This window comes from Psammomys obesus, unplaced genomic scaffold (genome assembly GCF_907164565.1).
Source record: "Psammomys obesus unplaced genomic scaffold, mPsaObe1.curated_primary_1811, whole genome shotgun sequence".
Lineage (NCBI taxonomy): Eukaryota > Metazoa > Chordata > Mammalia > Rodentia > Muridae > Psammomys > Psammomys obesus.
The window spans coordinates 15,635,208-15,658,741 of NW_026596131.1; the positions used below are offsets into that span (position 1 = coordinate 15,635,208).

General features: G+C 52.0%; 1 protein-coding gene across 1 annotated transcript in view; it reads right to left on the reverse strand.

Annotated features, from left to right (window-relative positions):
* Window positions 1-1,801: 1,801 nt before the first annotated feature.
* The window catches only part of Ccdc57 (coiled-coil domain containing 57), a 91,980-nt gene continuing 70,247 nt past the window's right edge, over window positions 1,802-23,534 (reverse strand). Inside the window, exon 19 of the mRNA XM_055592134.1 lies at window positions 1,802-2,148. Coding sequence (XP_055448109.1) covers window positions 1,934-2,148 — 215 coding nt within the window. The 3' untranslated portion in view covers window positions 1,802-1,933. The remainder of the gene's footprint in view (window positions 2,149-23,534) is intronic.

Genomic DNA, 23,534 nt, shown 5'->3' on the forward strand with positions numbered 1-23,534 from the left:
CCACCCTCTCTTCGGCCGCCTTGGAGACCAGGGTGCGGGCAGGAGCGGGAGCAGTGGGCAGAATCGGGAACACTGTCGGGCGCGTGCCGCGGTCTCTGGAGTCCGCGCAGTGTCCAAGGCGCGGCCATCTGGCGAGCGGGATACCACCCCTCCCCCGCATGGTGGGAACAAAGGAGCTGCTGCGCGCCTCACGAGATGCTAGCTTCCGGGACCCTCTTCCTCCCTTTAAATTCCTCTTTTGAAAGGGCTATCGAATTTGGGGACGGGAGATGACAAAACCCACCAACCAAAAAAAGACTGACGACTCAGGGTTGGGCCCCTTGAGTGCCCGGGGAGGTTGCTTTCTTCCCTGCTGCTCTTACACTTTAGGCCCAAGCCACCAAGGCGACACCTTCTAATGGGGCAATGGCCTTGTTGGGTGGAAGGGGTGTCAGTGGTCCTTGACTGCCTCTATAGTTTGGCGCCTCAAAAAGCCTAGATGCAAAAGGCTGCCAGAGCCTCAGATGCTGGATGTCAACCTTGGCTTCCAGCTTCCCCGACTTGGCTTGTCATCCGGCTCTCTGTGAAAGGTGGCTGAGCAGGGACCCTGAAGGGCAGCCTACACTGGCATCTACCCACACACGGGCTTGCCCCCATGTCTCTAGGGGCCATTCTGTGCCCTGCTGTTGGCTTCTTTTGCTGTAATGTGTGTTCTGTGGAGGTGGAGGGCGCAGGACCCAGGTCCCACACCTGCTCTGTCCCCATTTGAGGGCCTTCACTTTGGTGTTCGCTGTGGGCTTCAGGCCCAGCCCTGGGAGAGGTTTACAAAAGGCTTGTGCATGTGCCAGCTAGAGCTGTCCAACCCCCCCCCCCCTGGTGCCTTCAAATATGCCATGTTTGCCTTCTCACTGGCCATTGCTGGTCAGCCATGGGTGGTCAGCAGAGCTCTGCATCTAGAGCTGTGAGGGACTCAGGTGCAAGGGCTGTAACTCAGGATGCCAGGCTCGAGGGCAGAGCCTATCCACGGAGAAAGATACTGAGGTCAGAGCAGACATCTCTGCTCATCTGTTCAGTGGAGGCTGCAGGGTGACCTGTCACCTGGCCTCACCAACAGAGCATTGCCATTGGCCCTGCTGGCCCCCGACACACAGTTCCTGGGCGGCCTACTGTGAAGGTACCCCATGGTTCTGTGTGCACCTACTACAAACACACAGCCAAGAGTGAGCTGCAGAGGTCTGCTGCCTAGGCCTGAGTTCTCAACTGGCATACGAGACCATATTCCTGAGTGTGGCTTTCCTTTGATGTTTGTCGGTGCCACACCTGGGAGCCAGCCAGCGAGGAATCGCTGTCAGTATTTTACACAGATGCAAAGTAAAGCTGCAGAAGTCACATGATTAGTTAGGGACACAGAAGTCTGGACCTGGGAAGTGCCTCCACCCCCACAGCTGAGGCCACGGCCATCTTTAATTCTGCTGTGGGCAGGAAATGGTCAGGCAGTGGTAACAGGTCCCAAGACACCTCAAATGCTTGACTTGACCAGTGCCAAGGCAGGTGGCATGAGGTTTTCAGAAGGGCATATGGATACGTTCCTGTGGTCCTGAGGCTGATAGGGGCTTCCCTGGCCAGGCTCATGCTCCTGGGAGGACCTCTCTCACAATGCTGTGGGAGATATACCCGCTTTGTAGGTGGCTGCAGTGTCTCCCCACCAGTGGCTGTAAGTGATGACCTAGGCGGGCAACAGAGGCCAGCCCAGGCTCTAGTGTGCAAGTTGGTTCAGCATTTCCCAAGTAGGACAAGACAGACAACCTAGGCCAAGCACGTGGAAGAGGGTTTTAATGGCTTGGCAGCATCAGGAAGGCCATCATCCAGGAGCCTGGCCTGTGCCCACAGCCCACCTATGGGCTCCTAAGCACCAAGGTGAACGCCCTCTGAGCCCCCTGCAGGAGAAGGGCTTTTAGTCCTTGAGGTTGTAGTTGCGGACCCGGATCCGAGGGGCCCGCTGCTGCTGGCAGTTTGTAGGTTTCACTGGATGAGACTTGCTGGGTCTGAGGTGTGTGGCTTTTGGCTGAGGTTCCATCTTTAGCCCTTGGACAGCAAAGGCCCTTTGCATGGAGACAGGGCTCTGGTCAGCCTTTTGGGAACAGCTGGCTCCCGAAGGTTCTGGGCACTCTATAGGCAAGAAGCAGAGGACGCGTAGGTTAGGAAAGGGTGCGTGCCCAGAGCTGGCCATGCCGCACTGTGGGGACTCGGTCTGTTTTCCTCTGCAGAAGCCTACACAGGCCAGCAGACCCTCCACAGTGACAGCCTGAGCTGGAGGCAGCAACTGTTGGGTCCTGACTGGGGTGCTGTGAAAGGTTTGTGTGGGCATGGGCTCCACATATTCTCAACTGATCCTTGGACCGCCTCTCCCTCAGCACACAGAAATCTGGACTCTGGAGACAAAAGAAAATAAAACCCCCTGACCTGCTGCTACCATTTCCTAAGGGCATGGAGCAGGTGGCCCCGCTCCCATTCAAGCCCGGCCACCTGTCTGTCCTCAGGGCCTGAGCACAAGGGTGGTGTTCCTGAGCGCTACTGAGCACTCAGCCTCCCTAGAGACTGGCCAGGGCCTGGGAGCTGCACATAGGCACGGGGGAATGGGGGGGGGGGACCCTGGCAGCAGCCCTGCCGGCGCCTGCATGAACCCCGATGTAACAGGTAGGTGCCGGCCAGTGAGGTAGTGAGATGCACCTAGCCTTTGTAGATGACCACCTACAAGTTTGAGCTCTTCTGTCTTTTGAGTCCCTAACAATAAAAACGAATTTCTCTTCTAAGACAGAGCACTTCACCTCTCTAAGGTGCCCAGACAGACCTTGCTCCCTGGCAGCCTGGCCAGGCAGACAGGCAGCTTCTGGTTTACCTGGGTTACATTGTTATTCTTTTTCTTTTCCTTCTTAAGCAGGACCTACTATGTAGCCCTGGTTTACCTGGAACTCACTATATAAACTGCTTGGCCTAGAAACTAGAGAGCCACCTGCCTCTGCCTCCTACGTGCAGGGGTTAAAGGCCCAGCCATGCACTCTAGTGTTCTGCAGCAGAACCTAGTGGCTTGTAGGTAAGCCACTGCTGGCCAGCCTTGACAGCCTTGCCTAGCCACCCGGCATGAGGCAGCTGGGCGGCGATGGACATGGTCTGAGCTGATGTGTCCACCCTGCGACTGCCATGCACCCGGAACATGCTGAATGGGCGCTGATGAGGAAGAGTCAGCACAGCCCCACACTGGCCGGCTGAGTTCCTGTGCCACGGGCATGGAGCCTGAGTGCTTGCTCGGGCTCCAGGGAAGTGGCCTGCGGGTGAGCTGCCCTTGGCCCTGCTTCCCAGTCTGTGTTCTCGCTACTTGCTACCCTGGGAGTGATGTGCCTCTTTTTCTCTTTGTCTCTTTGAAGTCAGGGTCTTGCTTTGTACTCCAGGTTGGCCTTAAACCCATGGCAATCCTCCTGCTTCAGCCATGTGATATTATGTCCAGCTTTCTGAGGAAACTTTTTGAAACATGTAGAACCAGCAGACTCATTAGGGCCGTTTCTGCTCTGGCCCCTGTGGGACCAGGCTCTGCCATCTGACTCAGGGGGCCTTCTAGGATCCTGAACGTTCCTGCTGGCTGTGCCTGGCTCTCCAAACCCAGGCTACCTCTGCTTTGCACAGATGCTCCCACCCGCCTCTCCCGGCCAGTAGCTGCCATGTCACTTGGCTCTTTCCCTTCTAAGGCTCCCAGAAGGCATCACTGCGGAAAGGGCTTCATGCTAGATCCCCTTGCTGCCCACCTGGAACAGGCAAAGGCCAGGGAAGGAACTAGCCCAGTCCACGGTGGTCAAGTGGAGCTCCTCATGACTCAAGACCAGTGTCAAAGCGGCTTTGAACTGGCACCAAGAGCTGGGTGGCCCCAGAGCTGGGAGCCCCTTGAACTGTTCCTAACCAGGTCTGGTTGGAGGAAGGACACCCCACTTTGTGGCCCTTGGTTTCTGCTCCTGGCCTCCCGGGCAGGGGGTCCCAGCTCCTACTCTGCAGCTGGGGTGCATGGCACAGGGTATGTCAAGCCTGGCTGAGGCCTGAGTCCCTGTGACCAGAGCTTTGGTTCCCACCTGTGCTGACCTGGGGCCCTACCAGTAACTGGCCTACAAAACCCGCCCTGCCTGTCGGGAATTCTACTTTTCCACCTGGGCTCCTGAGTGGGCGCCAGGGAAGTCTGAGTATACAGCTGTCTTGTACATTGCCAGGTAAAGGCCCTGCCCATCAGCCTCCTGTTGGCTCCGTCCCTGCACGCACTGGGCCTGTGGAAAGCTGTACCTCTGTGAGGGATCTTAGGGCGTGCGGCTCTCGGCCGGGGGAGAGGGCGAGCTGTACCTCTGTGAGGGATCTTAGGGCGTGCGGCTCTCGGCTGGGGGAGAGGGTGAGCTTGTGCATTGCTGCAGCACCGTTACATCTCCTTCCTGAACATTTGGCCTTGGCGTCTGCAAGCAGAGCTGACTGTCTGGAGATGGACTTGTGCCTGATGACCAAGCGGTGTACTTTCTGAGCACGGCCGTCCTGCTCCTGAGAGTCCGAACCCCACGAGTCCCCTTCAGCACCACATCCCAGCTGCTTGGCTCCAGAGTATGCTTCAACCTCCCAACTCTGTGGCTGCCCTGATGTGGCTTTGCAGAGAACTAGACTCAGTGAGGTCTCAGAGCCTGCCTTGGGGTGGGAGGGCTTGCCCTGGGTGTCTTTAGTCCAAGCCGTGGCCCTGGGCATAGCTGACCAGACCTTGCTAGCTCATCTTGGCTGCTCCAGCCAGTCCTGTGTTTGGGGTGAGCCAACCCTCACTGGGACCTCTCTCCTCTCCCATGGGCTCTTGTGTGTACCTTAGCTTTCTTGGCATTTACCCTGAGCCGCTTCTTCCACCATGCTTACCAATTAGGTTGTATTACCCTTTCCGGCCCTTCAAACTCTCCAGGCTCCCTGCCACCTCCAAAGAAAGGTCCACGACTTCAGCGTGGTCTGCATGGGTCCTCAGCTGCAGTGACAACATCCCCACTTCTGAGCCAACCCACCTCCTGCCTTTCTCCAAAGGAGCCTCCAACCTCAGGTGATTAGACGCTACCTGACTGCTCATCATTACAGAACGCCGGACGAATGGCCAGGAGCTTGGGCTCCATTCACAGGACTGTTGGCTACCATGTCCCCTTGAGCTGTGCCACAGCAGGAGAGCAAGCACCTCGGCTAAGTGTCCAGACAGAGGCTGTGGCCAACAAGTGCTTGCCTGTGCAGCTCCCTAGCGTAATCCTAATTCTGCGTCTGGCAGGGGTGGGGAGGTGGGAGCCAGGGCAAGGGTGCTGGCTGCGGGAGGAGGGAACTGCATTCTGAGATACTTCCTTGGGAGACGCAGACAACAATGAGGGCGGAAGGTGAGAGGGGGAGGGAGGTCAAGGGACATGACATGTCTCAAGTTGCTTGGGAAGCTGTGACGGCTGCAGGATGTCACTGTCCCTATGCCCCCCGTGTGGAGGCTCTGTCAGATATTCTCTGGGGATGGCCAACTTGTGTTTGGCTGGCTTCTAGATAAAAGTCATGACAGGGGAACTTTGATAGGCTCAACCTACCCACTTGAGGCTCCAGGCAGCCCCGGAGCATTCTAGGCTACCCTGGCAGGGCAGGCCAGGGCTGGTGGGAGACTGTTAGGCCCACTGTGGGTAGCGAGCCCTCGCTCCCTGCGTCTCACCTCACTGTGGGGACACTGTGGTTGCAGCCTCTCTGGGCTGCTGTACCTTAGCTGTTCTCTGCTTTCCCAGCCCAGGACAGCTGAGTGAGGCAATGCTCCCCTCATTACCACTGTGGCCTCATGAGGAGAGGCCGCCGGCCACGCTGACACAGGCTGCCCAGCTTGCTCAAGACATTATGGGCGGCTGGCCAGGTCAAAGGCCTCCTCTGAAATCATTCTCTGGAGGTTTGGCCATTGACCCTTTGGACCCCATGAGCTGCTTTCCGTCCCCCAGAAAGGAGAGAGAGAGGGATGGCATGCCTGCAGCACATGCAGGAAGAGTGCACTCCCCCGGTGTCCTGAGGGCCAGAGCCCCCGCCGTGCTCGGGCGCCTGGTGGGGTGCACAGCTCAGCACCATGTCTGTTACCTTCTCACGGCTCTCAGCTTCAGCACTGCGCTGTAGGAAGGACGGAGACCTACCCCCAGCATAGCGCTGTATGAAGGACAGGGGATGGAGGACCTCCAGCATGGTGCTGTATGAAGGACGGGGGACGCCCATTGTGGCACTGTATGAAGGATGGGGGATGGGGGACCCCCAGCATGGCGCTGTATGGAGGATGGGGGACCTACCCCCCCCCAGGCTGAAGGTGGGAAGAGCCCCAGGGAGATGAGTAGACATGGCTTCCTAAGGAAGGAGGCCAGCTTCATCCTGTGGTGGCTCCACAGGGATCCCGGCACAGCATTGCTTTGCAGGTTCCAGGACAAACAGGACTTGCTGAGCTTCGGGAGGTCCTGGGGACTGGAGGAAGGCAGACATCATCCAATGTTCTGCTTCTCTGGGTTAGGGATGAAGGAAGGGTCAGTACTGCAGAAGAGAGGACCCGTGTCTACACTGATGGGAGATTCTTCCTGGAGCAGCGTGTGGAGCTGAGGGCTGCAGGCTGTCCCTCCTGCCTCAGTTGCTTTTAGCTTCCTCCACACCGCTGAGTGCTCAGGATAGCTACAGGGCCTGAGTCATTCGCTGCAAAGGGGAAAGCCACTGTGTTGATCTCACAGGTAGGAATTCGAGTCCATGTGTGCACAGCTGTCTCGGGAGGCCTGCTCTCCTGCTCTCCTGCTCTTCCCCTGCATGTTCTGTCCACACTGGCACAGGAGCAGACAGCACTTCCCTGTTCTCCAAGTTAAGGCCAGAGGCCACCATCCTCAGAATCACCTCAGAGTTTCTGAGTGTGGCCTTTAGCACAGGCAGCCACTCTGGCTGGCGAGGAGGGTCTCTCTGAGCACTGGGCCCCTGCTGGAAGGGGCTGCCTGCCTCAGGTCCAAGAGTCTGACCTGCACCCCCACCTCACGAGTAAGAGTACCTCACTACAGGTGGCTGCTCTGTCCTTGTTCACATGAAGGTTCAGCCCTGGTTACAGAATGACACGAACTCTGCAAATGTGTGCCTTAAGTGACAGAATAATAGAATCCAACAGCCTGTTGCTGGCTTTCCATTTCAGACAAAAATCAGTGGTGCCACAATGTTCATGCTCAGAGAACACCAATCCCTGCCTCTCCGGAGTGCACAGCCAGTCTCTCACCCCCAGTTCTCAGAGTCAGCCTGACAGGGAACACGGCCTTGGCCCTACTAGCCTGTTCAGTTCTGAGGTTGAATTAGGAAGGCCACATTTCCTAATCCTGAGCTTGAATGGAATGTTTTATTGAATAACTGCTGCCAGAGTGTCCCGCTGTAGTTACCTGAGAACTAGCTCCTGTGGCCTTGGCTGACTCCGTGAGGAAGTCAGGGAGAAGTAGGTGCCTGACGTGTGTGGAGGGCATGGGCGCGCACACACACACACACACACACACACACACACACACACACACGGAGAAACACTGACCCTAGGGCACACATAGTTTTCAAGATAAGGATGAAGAACAGCCTCAACCTAAACCCTCCACCTCTTCTGAATTGCAAGCAGAACTTTTCAGGTACTATAGGCACAGCACAGGTTCTTAAATGTGGAAGGAGAATTCTGGTTTGGGTTTTGTTGTTGTTGTTTGTTTGAGACGGAGTTTCTCCGTGTATCCTTGGCTGTGCTAGAACTCATTCTGTAGAGCAGGCTGGCCTCTGCCTCCTGACCTCCGGGTCAGGATTAAAGGTATGTGCTACTGCAGCAAGTGAATTCTGATTCTATATAACAGCTTACACGTAGATCTCTCTTGTCCGAACTTCTAAAGCAGGGAGAGACCAAGCGGGGTGGGAGGTGCCTTTAATCCCAGCTCTGGAGAGGCAGAAGAGCTGGATCTTGGACTGTTAGAGTTACAGTGAGATGCTATCTTGAAAGGAAGAGGGAGGGAGAGAGCGACAGGAAGGAAGGAAGAAAGGAAGGAAGGAAGGAAGGAAGGAAGGAAGGAAGGAAGGAAGGAAGGAAGGAAGGAAGGGGAAAAGTGAGGAAGGAAATATTAGGAAATAGTCAAGTCCTATCTTCTCCAAATTATTCACAAGATAAAGAGCAAGCTCTGGGCTAGGTTAAAGAGTGAGAGCTGGGCTAATGACTGGAGGCAGAAGCAGTAGGGTCATTAGTTCAAGTTCAGCCTGGGTTAGATAGGGACAATTTATCTCAAAAACCCAAAAATAGTCAGAGGTGGTGGCACAGGCCTTTAATCCCAGCCCTCCGGAGGCAGAGGCAGGTGAGTGTCTGAGTTGGAGGCCAGCCTGTCTATAGAGAGTGAGTTCCAGGACAGCCAGGAAACCGAGACAGAGAAACCCTGTCTCAAAAGCAAACACACACACACGTACACAGACACATGTACACAAAACATAAAACAAATATAGGCAAAACAAACCAAATCAGTGCTAAAGAGGGCACATCATTGCAAAGTCAAGTTCACGGCTGCACTGCAAGGTGACCCTCACCAGGTCTGACATTGCTTCACCATACTCACACTTCAGCACAGATAAAGCATGGACGAGGTTTGAGGCCTGTTGGTGGCATCTCCAAGTCAGAGATAGAAAGTACCTTTTTACAGTCCTGGGGAGCCCAAGGCTGGTGTCTGCTAAGCACAGCCTCCAGCCCTGCTGGGAGAAACTTGATAAAGGTCCCATTGAGAAGCACATAGCAATCATCACATTTAGAAGCTTTAGCCTAATCCCCTTATTTAGGAAGGACACAAGACAGCTACTGTCGCCACTCCTGTTACCATGGCGCTGGGAGGCCCAGCCAAGTCTTTAAGAAAAGGGAAAGGAGTATATAGACTGGAAGAGAAGAAACAGAAGGAAGACAGCATCGTCTACATGGCAGGAGAGAGAAGCGAAGCCAAGTTCAGGGGTTCAGGAAGGCCGGCAGCTCCAGCTACACTGCAGAGCCCTTCTGAGGCAGCTGGAGGGCTGCAGCTTCAGAAGCAGCAAGGCGGGTGCTGCTGTGAAACTCCCCGGGGCTGCCCAGTGTCTGGGCCTGGATGGGAGAAGACAGCCCCGGAGGCTTGATTTATACCCTGTTCAAAGTTAAATCTCCAGGGTAGACTTTTACTCAAGCTATTGGGGGGTTGTGTGTGTGTGTGTGTGTGTGTGTGTGTGTGTGTGTGTGTGCAGGTGCTGCATGGGTTTCTGGCACCTCCACTGGCTCTGTCCCCTGGGTTCTACTACACTCCCATGGTGCTGGGGCTCCTGGCTTGCTTGTCTACAATAATGGTCTCCCTTGGTGTCCCTAAATGCCACAGGGGAGAACAATTAAGAAGCCTCTAATGGCCTGGTGAAAATAAGCATCCTGCAAATGGCCACCAAACAACAGGCTCAGCAGGATAAGGCATTTCCTACACAGACTTGTCTTCACTTTGTCTGTAATGGACCCAGATCCCCAAGCAGAAAGAATGTAGTAGCATTCTATGAGTGTGTCGTGGGGGAGGGGGGAGATGGAGTGTGTGTGCCACAGCACGCATTCTGGAAGCTACAGTGTGGATTCCTGGACGGAACTCAAGTTGTCAGGCTCAGAGTGCCCTAACCTGGTGAGCCATTTCTCAGGCCTCTGAAATAATTTTTATTAAGAAGTAATTTATATACGATAGAGGGCATCTTCCTAGCACTTCCTGGCAATTTATCTATTTTGTAAGGTATGTGCTTAAATATTTTAGTAATTTTTCTTGTTTTCCTTTTTCTTTAATCAGTTTCATGTTTCCCATGGCGGCTTCCAATTTGTGACTTTGATCCTCTTGCCTTTACCTCTCTTTGCATATTGCCAGGCATTGAACCCAGGGCTTTGTGCGTGCTAGCTCAGGCACCCTACCAACTGAGCCATTTATCCCAAAGCCCAAGCCCTCAATTCAGATGCTCTGGAGAGGAGTGGTTAATATGTTTTTTTTTGTTTGCCTGTTTTTTGAGACAGGATCACACTGGGTAGCTAAAGCTGGTCTCCAACTTGTGATCCCCCTGCCTCAGCCTCTTGAGTGCTCGGATTATAACTGTATGCAGTCAGGCCAGGGAACTTTGCTTTGCAGTGCTGGGGTTAAACTGGGGACCCCAGGGGCAAAAATAATGGTTCAATGGCTAAAAACACCTATTGCTCTTGCAGAGGACATGGATTCACGTCCAAGCATCCATTTGGTGGCTTAAAAACATCCCTCACCCCAGGTCAGGAGGACCCAGTGCCCTCTCCTGAATTCTGAAGGCACCAGGCACACAGACATAAAGGCAAACACTCTTACAATAAAACAAATGAATGCACAGACAAACAAACTGGGATTTTCCACAAGAGAAGATGAGGACTCTTATCATTTGGCTTCAGGCAGACTCACAGACCTTCCTGCCTGCTTCCCAGGTAGGGACCATGGGTGCGTGCTACCATGCCTGGACTCTCTTTTTTTTTTTTTTTATTTTTATTCTTTTGGTGGGTTCCTGGGAGCAGACCACGTGATACTGGAATGAAGAGTGCTTCCTGCCTCAAACTCAGAGATCTGTCTGCTTCTGCCTCTGAATGCCGGATTCGATACACTACCCGGCCTTTTTTTTTTTTTTTTTTTCCAAATCATGAATGTTTCTAATTTTTTTTCTTCATCTAAGTCATCATGAAAATGTTTTAAGATAAGCTTAGTGTGGTGGAACATTCCTTTAATGGAGAGTTAGAGGCAGGTAGATCTCTCTGAGTTCCAGGCCAGCCTGGTCTACAGAGTGAGTCCAGGACAGCCAAGGCTACACAGAGAAACCCTGTCTCAAAACCAAAACCAACCAAACTAACAAAGAGGCTCAGTGTGGTGGCTCACACTAATTTCAACACCTAAGAGGCAGAGATGCAGGAGGATTGAAAGCTCAAATTCAAGTTAAAAGAAAAAAAAAGAGAAACAGCCAATATGGTTGGTCAGGGATGAACGTTTGAGGTGAAAAGATCCCCACCTTTCACCTGATTCACACAGTGCTGGCTGGAGTGTGACAAAATGGGCCCAGGGTCACTGTAACACAAACCTCTCCACATCTGCCTGTGGATGTCGGTACAGCTCCTGCCCGGCTCCCTGTGGCCTCCACCCAACCACTGCCCTGCCTGTGGGCCTGGGAGGAAAACACGCACATTCATGGTCCTTAAAGGTGCTCTGTGATGCTGGAGTACTCCCTCCATCAGAGGAGTGGCTGAGACCTGTGCCCTTGGTCCCAGCGAGCTGCGCTCCGGCTTCTCCTCCGAGTGCGTTTTTATAAAACCTTGCTTCCCTGCACTTAGTCACACCTTCTACTCAATGGGGAAAATTCTGCCTTTGGCCACTTGGTATGCTTTATAGCAAAATGTCTTAGGACCCAGTGCCAAGCGCCAGGGTTGGTACGGCTGCAGCAACAAGCTCACCCACACACTCAGTGACATCATGATTTATGATTAGTAGCTCCTTTGGTCTTTGTCCCTATTTTCTGGTACACAATGGCTAGAACCATAGTGGAGTCATGTTTTGATGCTTACAGGGGCTCAGCTCCAGGCCATCTCCCTCCCCAGCACTAAAATCTGCCCTAGTTTTCATATGGAATGTCTCAGTGTTTGGATGGTGACACTGACTCTAAATCACCTCCCCTAATTCCATAAAATACAGTATGAGTCCTCTCCCTACAGACACCTGCTGCGCTGTATTCTTAGAGATGACAGAAAAAGTATGCACATGTTTAATATGAATTCAAGTACAAACACTTTTTAAAAGCGTTTCCAGCCCATTTTGGCTGAAATCAGGGGTGCAGATTTATTCTATTTTTTGCTTGCTTTGGCCTTTTTCTGTTGGTAAGCCATCAATAGAATCATCAAATGAAAAGATTATGTTAAGAAAATGTTATGGTATGGTGTGTGGCCTGGAGATAAAGCCAGCTAACGTGTATGTAGCTGAGCATGGTGACTCACACCTATTCATGCTCCAGCACTTCGGAGGCTGAGACAGTAAGATTGCTGCCCAAGCTGGAATTACAGGCCTTTGCCACGGGCTCAGCTAGAAATGTTATTTTAAAGTTCCTGTCCTTGCTTGGGATGTAGCTCAGCGGTGGAGCACTTTCTTACCAATGACCCTTGGCTCCATCCTAACTACATAAAACTACTTTCTTTGTAAGGTTGGACCTGGCAGCTAAGACAATAGAAAACGATTGATTAAGCAACACCGCTTCCCTTTAGGTAGGCCATTTTGTGACGGGATTAGGACGGAGAGAACTCTGTTATCTTGCCAAGTGGCCTGTTTGGGAATTTGGCAGTTGTCTCTCGAGGTCCAATTTCTGGAAGGTAAGGTAAAGAGCTTGGCTTTAAGCTGGACAGGAAGAGTGGCCTCAGAAATTCCATGTTGACATCAAGCCTGGTCTGCTGGGCCCAGTGCAGGGCTGAATGCCGGCAGGGCCCTCTCTGCATACCTGTTCTGCCACCAAATCCTGATTCACCAAATGCAGCTGGAGCCCATTCCCTCCGTTTCTTGGGCTTCTGTTCCTTTGGTCCTTTTCTCCTCCCTCTGGAGGTCTTGTTTTCCTGTGTTTTGTCTGCATGTATGCAGACACAGCACACGCACGCTGTGGCCTTCTTTCGCACATCTGCCCCTTGCCACACAGGCCCTTCTATCCAGAAACACTCCTTGTTGGGACTTAATCCTCTCACTGAAAAAAATTAACCTACAGCAGCTGTGTTAACTGGGCAGCTGTTTTTCTGTTGCTGGATTCTTGGCTTTCTTAATCTGCTTTTAGATTTTTTTCAAGGGGGAGGTTCCCCCGTGGATGTGGTGACAACTCCTGTAATCTGGGCACAGTAGATATGGAGGCAAGAGGCTAGTTCAGTGTCATAATAATAAGTGCCAGGTCACCCTGAGCTATATTAGGTCCTGCCTTAAAAAATAAAAGAAAAAAGAGATGGGGCTGGAGATGGCTCAGTGGTTAAGAGTACTGGCGGCTCTTTCAGGGGACCCGGGGTCAATTCCCAGCACCCACATGGGAGCTCCTGGCTCACTCTAGTTCCAGAAGGCACCACCTCAGACATACGTGCATGTAGGCAGAGCACCCAGGAACACAAAACACATGTACTTTCTGGGCTGGCCTGGAGCTCCCAGGTTCCACTGATCCTCTGCCGTGCTCTCAGGAGGAACTGAGACTACACAGGTCTACAGAGGTCTGTCACTGCCAGGCTGCTATGTGGGCTCCTAGGGATAGGACATAGCCAAGTCTTGGCTCTTCCTCCCAGTCGGTTAACACAGTGCTTAGACCACGTAAATATGTTAGTCTAGGAAACTACAATTCTGTCTCATACATGCCAGGCCATACCTTTTTTTTCTATAAAGGGGGTGTGTGTTGAGACAAGGTTTCTCTGTGTAGCCCTGGCTGTCCTCTGGCTCTGTAGACCAGGCTGGCCTCAAACTTACAGAGATCTGCCTGCCTCTGCCCCCAACCCCAGGTGTTGGGCTTAAAGATATTTGCCACCACCACCCAGCTGCTGATCTTCTTCTTCCTTTTCCTCTTCTTCTCTTCCTTCTTCTTCTTCCTTCCTCTTCCTCCTCTTCTTCTTTTCTTCTTCTTAAAGGTCTCACATAGCCTAGGCTGGCCCAGAACTCCATATATAGCTGAAATACTTGCTCTTCTTGCCTTTGCCTCCCCTATGCTAGGATGACAGACTTGCGCTGTTGTGCTCATTGATGAAGTGTTGGGTATGCAAAACCCGTGGACTCCAGGCAAACTCTATCTGCTGAACATCCTCAGCCCCTACTGTCCTGACACTAAGCTACACACACCATACTAGCTTTTGTTTCTGTTTTGTTGTTGTTACTGTTTTTGGAGACAAGATTTCTATGTAGGTAGCACAGGATAGCCTAGACCTTTCAGCCCTTCTATCTCAACCTAAGCACTAAAGTTACAGGGAGGAAGACACAGCAGACTAGGTGTGGTCTGATTTCCAGGGGAAATCCTGCTTTGTGGCTTTTGATTTCTGAGAGAAGCTTATCAGGATTTTCATCTTCCTTTCTTATGTGTAATGTGCTAGTTTTTCTTTGATGGCTTTAATATCACTTTGTTAATTAATTAATTAATTAATTAATTAATTAATGCCTTGGCTGTCCGGAACTCACTCTGCAGACCAGGCTGGCCTGGAACTCACAGAGATCCACTGCCTCTGCCTCCCTGAGGGTTGGGATCACAGGTGTGCGGCACCATGCCTGGCCATCTTTATCACCTTCTTAAAATATTGCTTGTGTGTGTGTGTGAGCGTGTGTGTATGATATGGGCTGTCCACAGTGCAGGTTCAGAGGCCAGAAGAAACACATGGCGTCACCCTCCCACCTTTCTGTGGGCTCCAGGGGTCGGCAGGCTTGTTTGGCACCGCCTCCTGAGGACACCGATTATTTGAGAAGTGTGATCATCGTGCCTGTCAATCCCATCGCCAGGGAGGCAGAGGTGGTGGATCCCGGTGAGTCTGAGGTCAGCCTACCACAGCGAGTTCCAGACCAGCCAGAGCCATAAAGCGAACCTCACTGTAAATAAAACCAGACAACCCTCACGGAGAACAAACCACACAGAATACCTCTTCTGTCCCTCACCTCTTTTTCTGTAAGACGATGAAGATTATGACTGGAATTAAAGGTGTATGCCACCACCATCTGGCAAGGCTTCTTGTTTTAAAAAAACAAGAAAAAGGGCTGGAGAGATGGCTCAGTGGTTAGGAGCACTGTCTGCTCTTCTAAAGGACTGGGGTTCAATTCTCAGCACCCACATGGCAGCTCATAATTCCAAGGGCTCTGACATCTTCACAGTAATGCACATGAAATTAAATAAATTATTAAAAAGGAAAAACAACAAGAAACAGAAAAGGAGAGGATGAGGCACGGCAGAGGGGAGGGGAGGAGCAAGGCCTGAGAGGAGGGGAGGGAAAGTGAGGTCTGGATGTAAAGAAAATAATTTTGAAAAAAGAGAAAAACAAACTGACAAACTTTTTTTAAAAAAGCAGCCACCCCCAAATGTGCTGACACTAGCCCAGGCTGGCCTAGAACTACCTCAGCCAGCAGTGCTCAGCCTGCAGGGGCAGACCTCTTGGGGCCGCATATCAAATCCCTGCATTCGAGATATTTATCCTATGATTCATAACAGCAGAATCACAGTCATGAAGCAGCAATGAAATAGTTCATGGCTGGAGCCAGCACAACACGAGGAACTGTATTAGAAAGTCACAGCATCAGGAAGGGTGGGAACCACTGAGCTAGGCAGCCAAGGATGACCTTCAGCTTCTGGTCCTCCTGCCTCATCTGCGTGCTGGGATTATGGGGTTGTACTGGTCTATGCAGTGAGGGGATTGGACCCTGGACCATGCGCATGCCGGCGAGCACTCTGCCGCATCAGCCACGCCCCTAGCCCACCCGCCCTCCTAACAGTTCGAGGTCAACCACTTCCCACATTTCTGAGGCTCTTCTCACTGACTGATATCCCTGCTTTGTTTTGTTTTGTTTTGTGTTTTGCAGACAGGGTTTCTCTGTGTAGTCCCGGCTGTCCTGGAATTCACTATGCAGTCCTGGCTGGCCCCGAACTCCCAGAGATCCGCCTACCTCTGTCTCCCGCATGCTGGGATCAAAGGCGTGTGCCATCACCACTTGGCCCTGGACATTTTCTTGCACACCTGAAATCTCCTCTGTCTCTCAGAGGAGCCTGGCTTGATTTTGGTTCAGCTGAGCTACCATACAGGATGTAGATGGAGATGCAGCTTCGCCCTCCTGCACGGAAGGGGGCGGTCCCCGGGGATGCGCACTCATACTGTCTGGGGCCTGAACAGCCCCTACCCTGGCAGTTTTTCTTTTTCTTTCTTCCTCCCTTAACTCCTCCCTCTCCCTCTCTTTTTTTCTTTTTTCTTTTTCTTTTTCTTCATCTCACTGCTTTTTTGAGATACGATCTCAAGCTATGTATCCCAGACTGGCCTCCAAAAAAAAAAAAAAAAAAAGTTTTTTTTGGGAGAGGAATTATTGAAACAGGGTCCTATGTGTAGACCTAGCTTGTTTGGAATTTTGCATGTAGAGCAGGCTGGCCTTGAACTTGTGGCCCTCGTCCTGGGCTTGTGTTTCACTTTGTGGTGCTGGGATAAGCAGAGGCGTGGCCAGGCCAGACAAGCCCTCCTCCATCTGCTGCCCCGCACGTGCAGTGGAATATTGGGAGCTCTCTTCTGTATACTTCCTCTCTTTCATTTATTATTCATTTGTTTGTTTTCTTTTTGCTTTTTCAGGACTGGGTTTCCCTGTGTAGCCCTGGGTGTTCTGGAACTCACTCTGTAGACAGGCTGGCTTCTAAGCGGAGATGCTCCTGCCTCCTCCAGTCCTCTCCAAGTTCCATTCTCATCTCCGCTGCGCTCTCCACCTGGGCTCACTGGTTCCCTGCAGCCCTGACTGAAGGCCAGACATCCCAGAACGGACTTCTGCTCCTCCGCTGCAAGGGTGCACTCAGTGACTTCTGCCCTGCGTCTGCAAACAGCTGCTCTGCATCTTCACCCAGTTAACCAGTTGTTCATGGGGAACCTTAGAGTCCTGTCCTTATCACCAGAGCCTGCAGAAGCGGAAGTGGGCACTGGGCCTTCTGTGGGCCTGGAATAAATGCGGCTAGGAAGCAAGCCGATCTGGTTATTTCTAAAGTGTTTGCTTTGCTTAAGGGACTTCAACACATTGCTTTCCTAAGTGGCAGCTGGCACTTCTCAGAACTAGTTTTAAAAGCCCAACAGATCTCTGGGGCTTCCATGTCTCAAAATTGTGTCTGTCCTGAAGGACCACAGCTCAGACAGCAACAGGACCTCCACGGGTTTGCTTGTTTAGTTCCTTTTGTTGTTGTTGTTTTTGGAGACAGGGTTTCTCTGTGTGGCCCTGGCTGCCCTGGACTCCCACTGTAGACCAGGCTGGCCTGGAGCGAGCAGCCTGCCTCTGCCTCCCAAATGCTGGGATAACAGGTGTGCACCACCGTGCCCAGTTATTTCCATTTTTCTAAAGCAGTTTTGTTGTTTTGTTTGTTGAAAAAATTTTTGTGTATGTAGCCCTGGCTGTTCTAAAGGTGTGTGCCATCACCAACTGGCCTTTCTTCCTTCCTTTTTTTTTTCCAAGACAGGGTAGCCTTGGCTGTCCTGGACTTTGCAGACCAAGCTGTCCTCGAACTCAAAGAGATCTGCGTGCCTCTGCCCCCCTGAGTGTTGGGATTAAAGGCATGAGCCACCATGCCCCACTTTTTTTTCTTTTTTAAAAAATATTCACTTCTATTTTATGTGTAGGAGCACACACTGGAACACTGGAACCGGAGGTATGGACTGTAAGCAGCTCTGTGGGCCCTGGAACCAAACTCAGGTCCTCCGGAAGAGCCTCCAGTACTCTCAACGGCGGAGCCCTCTCTCCAGCCCTGCACAGGTTTCTCCGATGCTGTGGAGCTGAGTGCAGGCATCGCAGAGCAGTGTTGCTCTCATTCAAAAATAGGGACCAGGCTAAGGACAGAAATGCTGGGAGATGGAGAGGAGCCTTGACCTCCTGAGTGAGAGCAGTCTTGGCTGTAGATCAAGGCTGCGTGACAGTGGCGGGGCTGGGGGCCAGGCCTGCACAGGCTGGGCCCCTCCTGACGGGGCTCCTGAGGGGCCTGCTTTCCCTCCAGGGTTGTTGTTCCCAGATCTCCTGCCTGTGTGTCTCACCTTGGCCACCAGAGCCTCATGTCCACTGTCCAGCTCAGGTTATTCGGACCTGGGGGAATTCTCTGTCACTTAGGGTGAGGAGCAGACAGGAAAGGAACACCACGTTCTGGGTCAGCTTACAGTAGTCACAGACTGTTCTTGGAGTTGCCATTCTGTGAGATTTTCACTGACTTTTCTTATCACAAATAATGCATCACAAGCAGCTCATTGCCATGTCCCACAAGGACATCTTGACCGCTCTCCTGAGCTCACCTTGGATTTCACAAGAGACACAAAGCACCTGGAGAGCTGGAGAGTGGACAGGTGTCAGGGACTCCCGGTTAAAGAGCATCACAGGATGCCAGGCTGGCCTAACAGCAGCAAAGCAGGGAAAGCCTCAAAATAACCTCACTCCTGCTAAAGCCCACACCCCATTCTGAAGCTAAGCTGCCTGTGTGAGCCACTACAGTTTCCCACAGGCCTCTTCTCTTCCTGTCCCACCTTCCTGGCCCCCCTTCCTTCCTTCCCATCCTTACCCCACTTCACCTTTTCACCTTTCCTTCCTTAAAAAGTATTATTTCTCCTGTATGTTTTGCCCACCTGTGTAATGTGTGCACCCTGTGTGTGCCTGGCACCATGACGTCAGACCAGGGTGTCAGGTTTACTGGCACTGACTTAAGGAGTGCTGGGAGGCGCCATGTGGTGTGGGAATTGAACTTAGGTCCTCTGCACAAACCAACATGTGCTTTTAACCGCTCACCCTCTCCCCAGTGCCCCGTTCTTGTTTTTTTTAAAACAGGGTCTCACGTAGCCTGTGTTGGTTCTGCCTCTGCTCCTGGCCCCGTGCTAGATCACAATATTTGCACCGTATCCACATTCCCTCTTTTTATGATGGGTCCTGGTATAGTCCATGCTGGCCTTGAACAAGCCAGCTATCCGCAGGCTCCCGAGCTGAGAATGGAGGGTGAGCCCTCACCAGGGAGTCTCTTTCTTTCTTTTTCTTTCCTTCCTTCCTTTCTTCTCCTTAGATTGTATTTTATTATTTTGTTTGTTTGTTTTCTGAGCAGGGTCTCTCTGTGTAGCCCTGGCTGTCCTGGAACTCACTCTGGAGACAGGCTGGCCTTGAATTTCCACAGATCTGCCTGCTCTGGCTCCAGAGCACTGGGGTCGAAGGTCTGTGGCACTTTCCCACCACTGCCTAGGTAGTTGTTTTATTTATTTTTATTTTGTGTGTTTTAGTGTCTTCCTTAAATGGATGTCTATGCACAACATTTTTTGCGGTGCCTTCAAAGGCCAGAAGTATGTGCCAGATTCCCCGGGACTGGAATCTCAAAAGACTCCAGTGTGAGCCGTGGGGGTGGCTGGGAACTGGACAGAGGTCCTGTTATTATTATTATTGCTATTATTATTAATGGGTTTTCTTTTTTTTTAAGACTTATTTATTTTGTATACAATGTTCTGCCTGCATTGTTCTGTAAACAATGTGTGTCTGTAGGCCAGAAGAGGGCACCAGATCTCATTATAGGTGGTTGTGAGCCACCATGTGGGTGCTGGGAATTGAACTCAGGACCTCTGGAAGAGCAGCCAGTGCTCTTAACCTCCGAGCCATCTCTGCAGTTCACTATTAATGGGTTTTCAAGACAGGGTTTCTCAGAGTCTCTGGCTGTCCTAGAACTCACTTTGTAAACCAGGCTGGCCCTCAAACTCAGAGATCTACCTGCCTCTGTTTCCCAAAGTGCTAGAATCACAGACGTGAACCACTGTGCCTGGCCACCGCCGTGTTCTTAGCTGCTGAGCCGTCTCTCCCTACAGTCTATCAGCTCCTCAGTTGGCACTGACAGTGAGGCCGCTCAGTGACTGGATGGAGGCCGCACACGTGGGAGGCTCCAGGGGCGCACTGCCCCCCTCCTCCCCCGAGTTTGAAAGCCTCTGGGATCAGCCCATACTTTGTTTTGACTCAATTGAGTGCTAAGGTTCCAATGTTTAAAGTTTAATCTAATTAGTTCCCAGTCTCTTTTAAAGACTGGCCTACTTTTAGGTGCACGGTCTTTCCGCGGCCCATTGGCCGATGCGCCACGTGTGCACGCAGCCAGACGAGGGCGGTGGACCTTGGAACTGGAGTTAGAGAGGTTGTGAGCAGCCATGTGAGTGTTGGGAATCAAACCCATGTCCGTGACAAGAGCAGCAAGCGCTCTACTTGGCTGAGCCATCTTTCCAACCCAACTTGTTGTTGTGTGTGCTGTGGACACACTTGTCACACATGTATCGAAGGTCAGAGGTCCGTCTGTGGTAGCTCTTTCCTTACCATGTCCCAGGGACCAAAGTCTAACTGTCAGGTTTGGCAGCAAGCGCTTTTACCCACTAAGCCATCTTGCCAGCCCCTTATTTTATTTATTTTGGTTTTTCTCTGGGTAGTCCTGTCTGTCCTAGAACTTACTCTGTACAGTAGGCTGGTCTTGAACTCAGAGACCTTGCATTACAGTACCTTAATTTGTTGTTTTTGAGACAGGGTTTCTCTGTTTAGGGCTGGCTGTCCTGGAACTCTCTCTGTAGGCTGGCCTCGAACTCAGAGATCTGCCTGCTTCTGCTTACTGAGTGCTGGGCTCAAAGGCGTGTGCCACCACCGCCCGATTTAACTTAATTTTTTGAGACAGGGTCTCTATTATGTCACTCTAGCTGTCCTGGAACTTGATATGTAGACCAGGCTGGCCTTCATAGAGAAGGCTAGGGTCACAGGTGTGCGCCATCACACCTGGCTGAGGTGTCTGAATGCTTTGAAATGAGGTCTCTCACTGAGTTTGAATCCACCATGGCAGGCCCATGCTGCCACACTGGGCCTATGTGGGGGCAGGATCTGAACTCAGGGCTTGAGCGGCACTTTTATCCACAAAGATATTCTCTTGATCCTTACAAGAATCATGTTGGCAGGGCAGTAGTGGCACACGCTTTTAATTCCAGCACTTTAGAGGCAGAGGCAGGAGGAGCTCTGAATTTGAGGCCAGCCTGGGCTACAGGGCTAAGCTACACAGAGAAACCCAACAACAAAGAAAAGAAAGAAAGAGAATGAAAGAAAGAAAGAGAATGAAAGAAAGGAAGGAAGGAAGGAAGGAAGGAAGGAAGGAAGGAAGGAAGGAAGGAAGGAAAGAAAGAAAGAAAGAAAGAAGGAAAGAATAATTGTTCTGTAGTTGGGTGGTGGTGGCGCAACCTTTGATCCAAACACTAGGGTTGCAGAGGCAGGTGGATCTCTCAGCTCCGGGTGACCTGGTCTGCGGATCTGAGGTCTAGGACAGCCAAGGCTACAGAGGGAAATCCTGCCAAACAGGTTTCAAAGCGAACGTTTTTTAAAGAAAAAAAAAAAAAAAAAAAACGTTTCCAGTTTCCCTAGAAACAGAAGCTTTGGCTCCAAGGAGCCAGGGAGGGGCAGCTGTGGGTGTGCCCAAGGCCTAGCCCACTGGCCACTTCCTGCCTGCCCCTCCCTCTCCCCACCCTCCTTCCCTGCTGGAGACACTCAGACCAGGAGTACTCTCCTGAGGTGGAGGGCTGGCCATTCGAGCCTGCGACAGTGAGCCTCCACAAGCAGGCCATCAGACAAGGGCCGGTTGTTCAGTCCTTTCTTTTCCCTCTGGATCTTCAGATAAGGGCGGCCTGCGGGACAGTGTGGTCACTGTCAGATGGCACAGAAGCTGTTACATAAGTGGGGTTTAAGAAATGACTTGCAACTACAGCACATTTTACCTTAACATTTTAAACACCAACCTTTTTTTTTCTATTTATTTTATTTTATTTTCTTGCTTTTTGACTGGGCTCCAGTATGTAGCCAGGCTGGCCCTGAATTCATAATCATCCTCTTCCCTCTGCCTATCAGAGCTGGGGTTAAAGGCTTGTGCCATGAGGGTTTTTAAAAGAAAAAACAAACCGCTCAACCCAGCCACTGCACTGCACAGACGGGAGGAGCCCAGACTGATCGGAGGAGCTGGGCTAGTCCGGACTGGTAGCCTCGATCGTCAGGCGCTTCCACCCGGGACCCTGTGGCCCTTGGACAACCTCAGCCCTCCTGCTAACCCACCCCTTCCGGGCAGCTCTGGTTAGGTCTGTGCAGGCCAGGAGCACTAAGCAGTTATTTGGTGACTGGGATCTGGCCTCAGCTGCCACTTGAAAATGGGCTCATTGTACCTGGGACTTTGTCTTGTGCACCTCAAACCAAGAACCTGAAGGATTCAGCCCCCGCTTCACGCGGGGTAGCCCTTCAGCCCGGCCCTGGCCTCCCAGCACCGCCCCTCTCCTAGGTAGAGGCTCCCTTTCTAGACCGCCGAGAGTCTGTCGCCCTAAGTCTCCAGCTTCCCCTGTCCTCTGTGAAAAGGTCACAAATCCATATTAAACCCAACCATGAAATGTCTACAGCTTCAAAGCTGCAGATAAGGGGCTGGGTGTGGTGGCATACACCTTCAATCTCAGCACTCCGGAAGCAGAGGCAGATTTTGGTACATTCAAGGCCAGCCTGAACTACACAGTGCGTGGTTCTGGGAGAGTCAGTGCTATAAAGTCACACCCTGATTCAAAAACACCCAAACAAACAGCAACAAACTGAACCAACCACGTAAGCAAAACAAGTAATTGCAAATTAAGGAGCCGGAGGCAGGAGAATCAAAAGTTCAAAATCATTTTAAACTACCTAGTGTCCGAGACAAGCCTGAGCTACAGGAATCCCTGTTTCCAAAACAAAACCAACCAAAAAAAACCAAAAAAAACCCAAGCCCCCCAAATAATTGTAAGTTAAAACCAGCAAGGAAGTGTCAGTTCCATCTGGGGTGCCGCAGTGGGGCAGAGAGCCGCCTTCCACCGGCAGCCAGCGGCAGGCACGCGGCCAGGCTCTTTTACAACAATTTGGTAACACTTCAAACTCCCCATACCTTTGACCTAGCTATTTCCCTTCTAGATAATTGTCCAACCGTGGGCTCCCACAAGGACAAGGGCCCTGTAGCACCGCATGCAGTGTGGAAGATGACACATGGGAGACGCTGGGACAGACCTCGCCTGGCAGGGCAGTGGAGCCTGGGAAGGATCTGCCAGCCCCGCACACCTTCAGACACGGCAGGAGAGCAGCTGCTGAGGGCTGCCTGCTGTTGGAAGGAAAAGGGCCAACGTGTTTAGAGACCCAGTACCCCTGGCCCTGGCAGCTGGGTAGGTGGAAGGGAACTCACTGGCCAGTGGGTGGATTGGAGGCAGGAGAGACTGTTTTTCAACTCGGGGAGACAGAAGGCATAGCCAGGTTGCCACTGGAACCACTTTCCTCCAGAGACCTAGTAGGTTCTCTGACACCCCTGCCACTTGCGAAGCTGGGACAGACACTAGGAAGGCTGGACTCTCCTAAGTCCTGGAACAGACACCAATGCTTGCTTGTACTCCAACAAGGTAGCTGAGGTCTACCTTGGGACTGAGCTTTGGACACAGGTCTTGTGGATGAGGCCCTGAGGCCCTGCTGGGACCTGGCTTCTCCCGAGGTGTCTGGAGCAGCTGTTTGGAGTGACTGGCCTTTGCTGGGACTCGGAAGGAACCCTTCCAGTCAGATCTTTATGATTATTTTTGGTGCTGAGGGCCACCCAGGGCCCCGGAAATGCTGCTGGTGGAGACAGTGCCCGCAGTGCTGCCAGGATCCGAAGCCCTCCATCTCGAGCTGGAGGCCCGCTCTGCTCAGGCTGGTCCTGTCCCCAGTGCCCGTGTGTGTGTGTGTGTGTGTGTGTGTGTGTGTGTGTGTGTGTGTGTG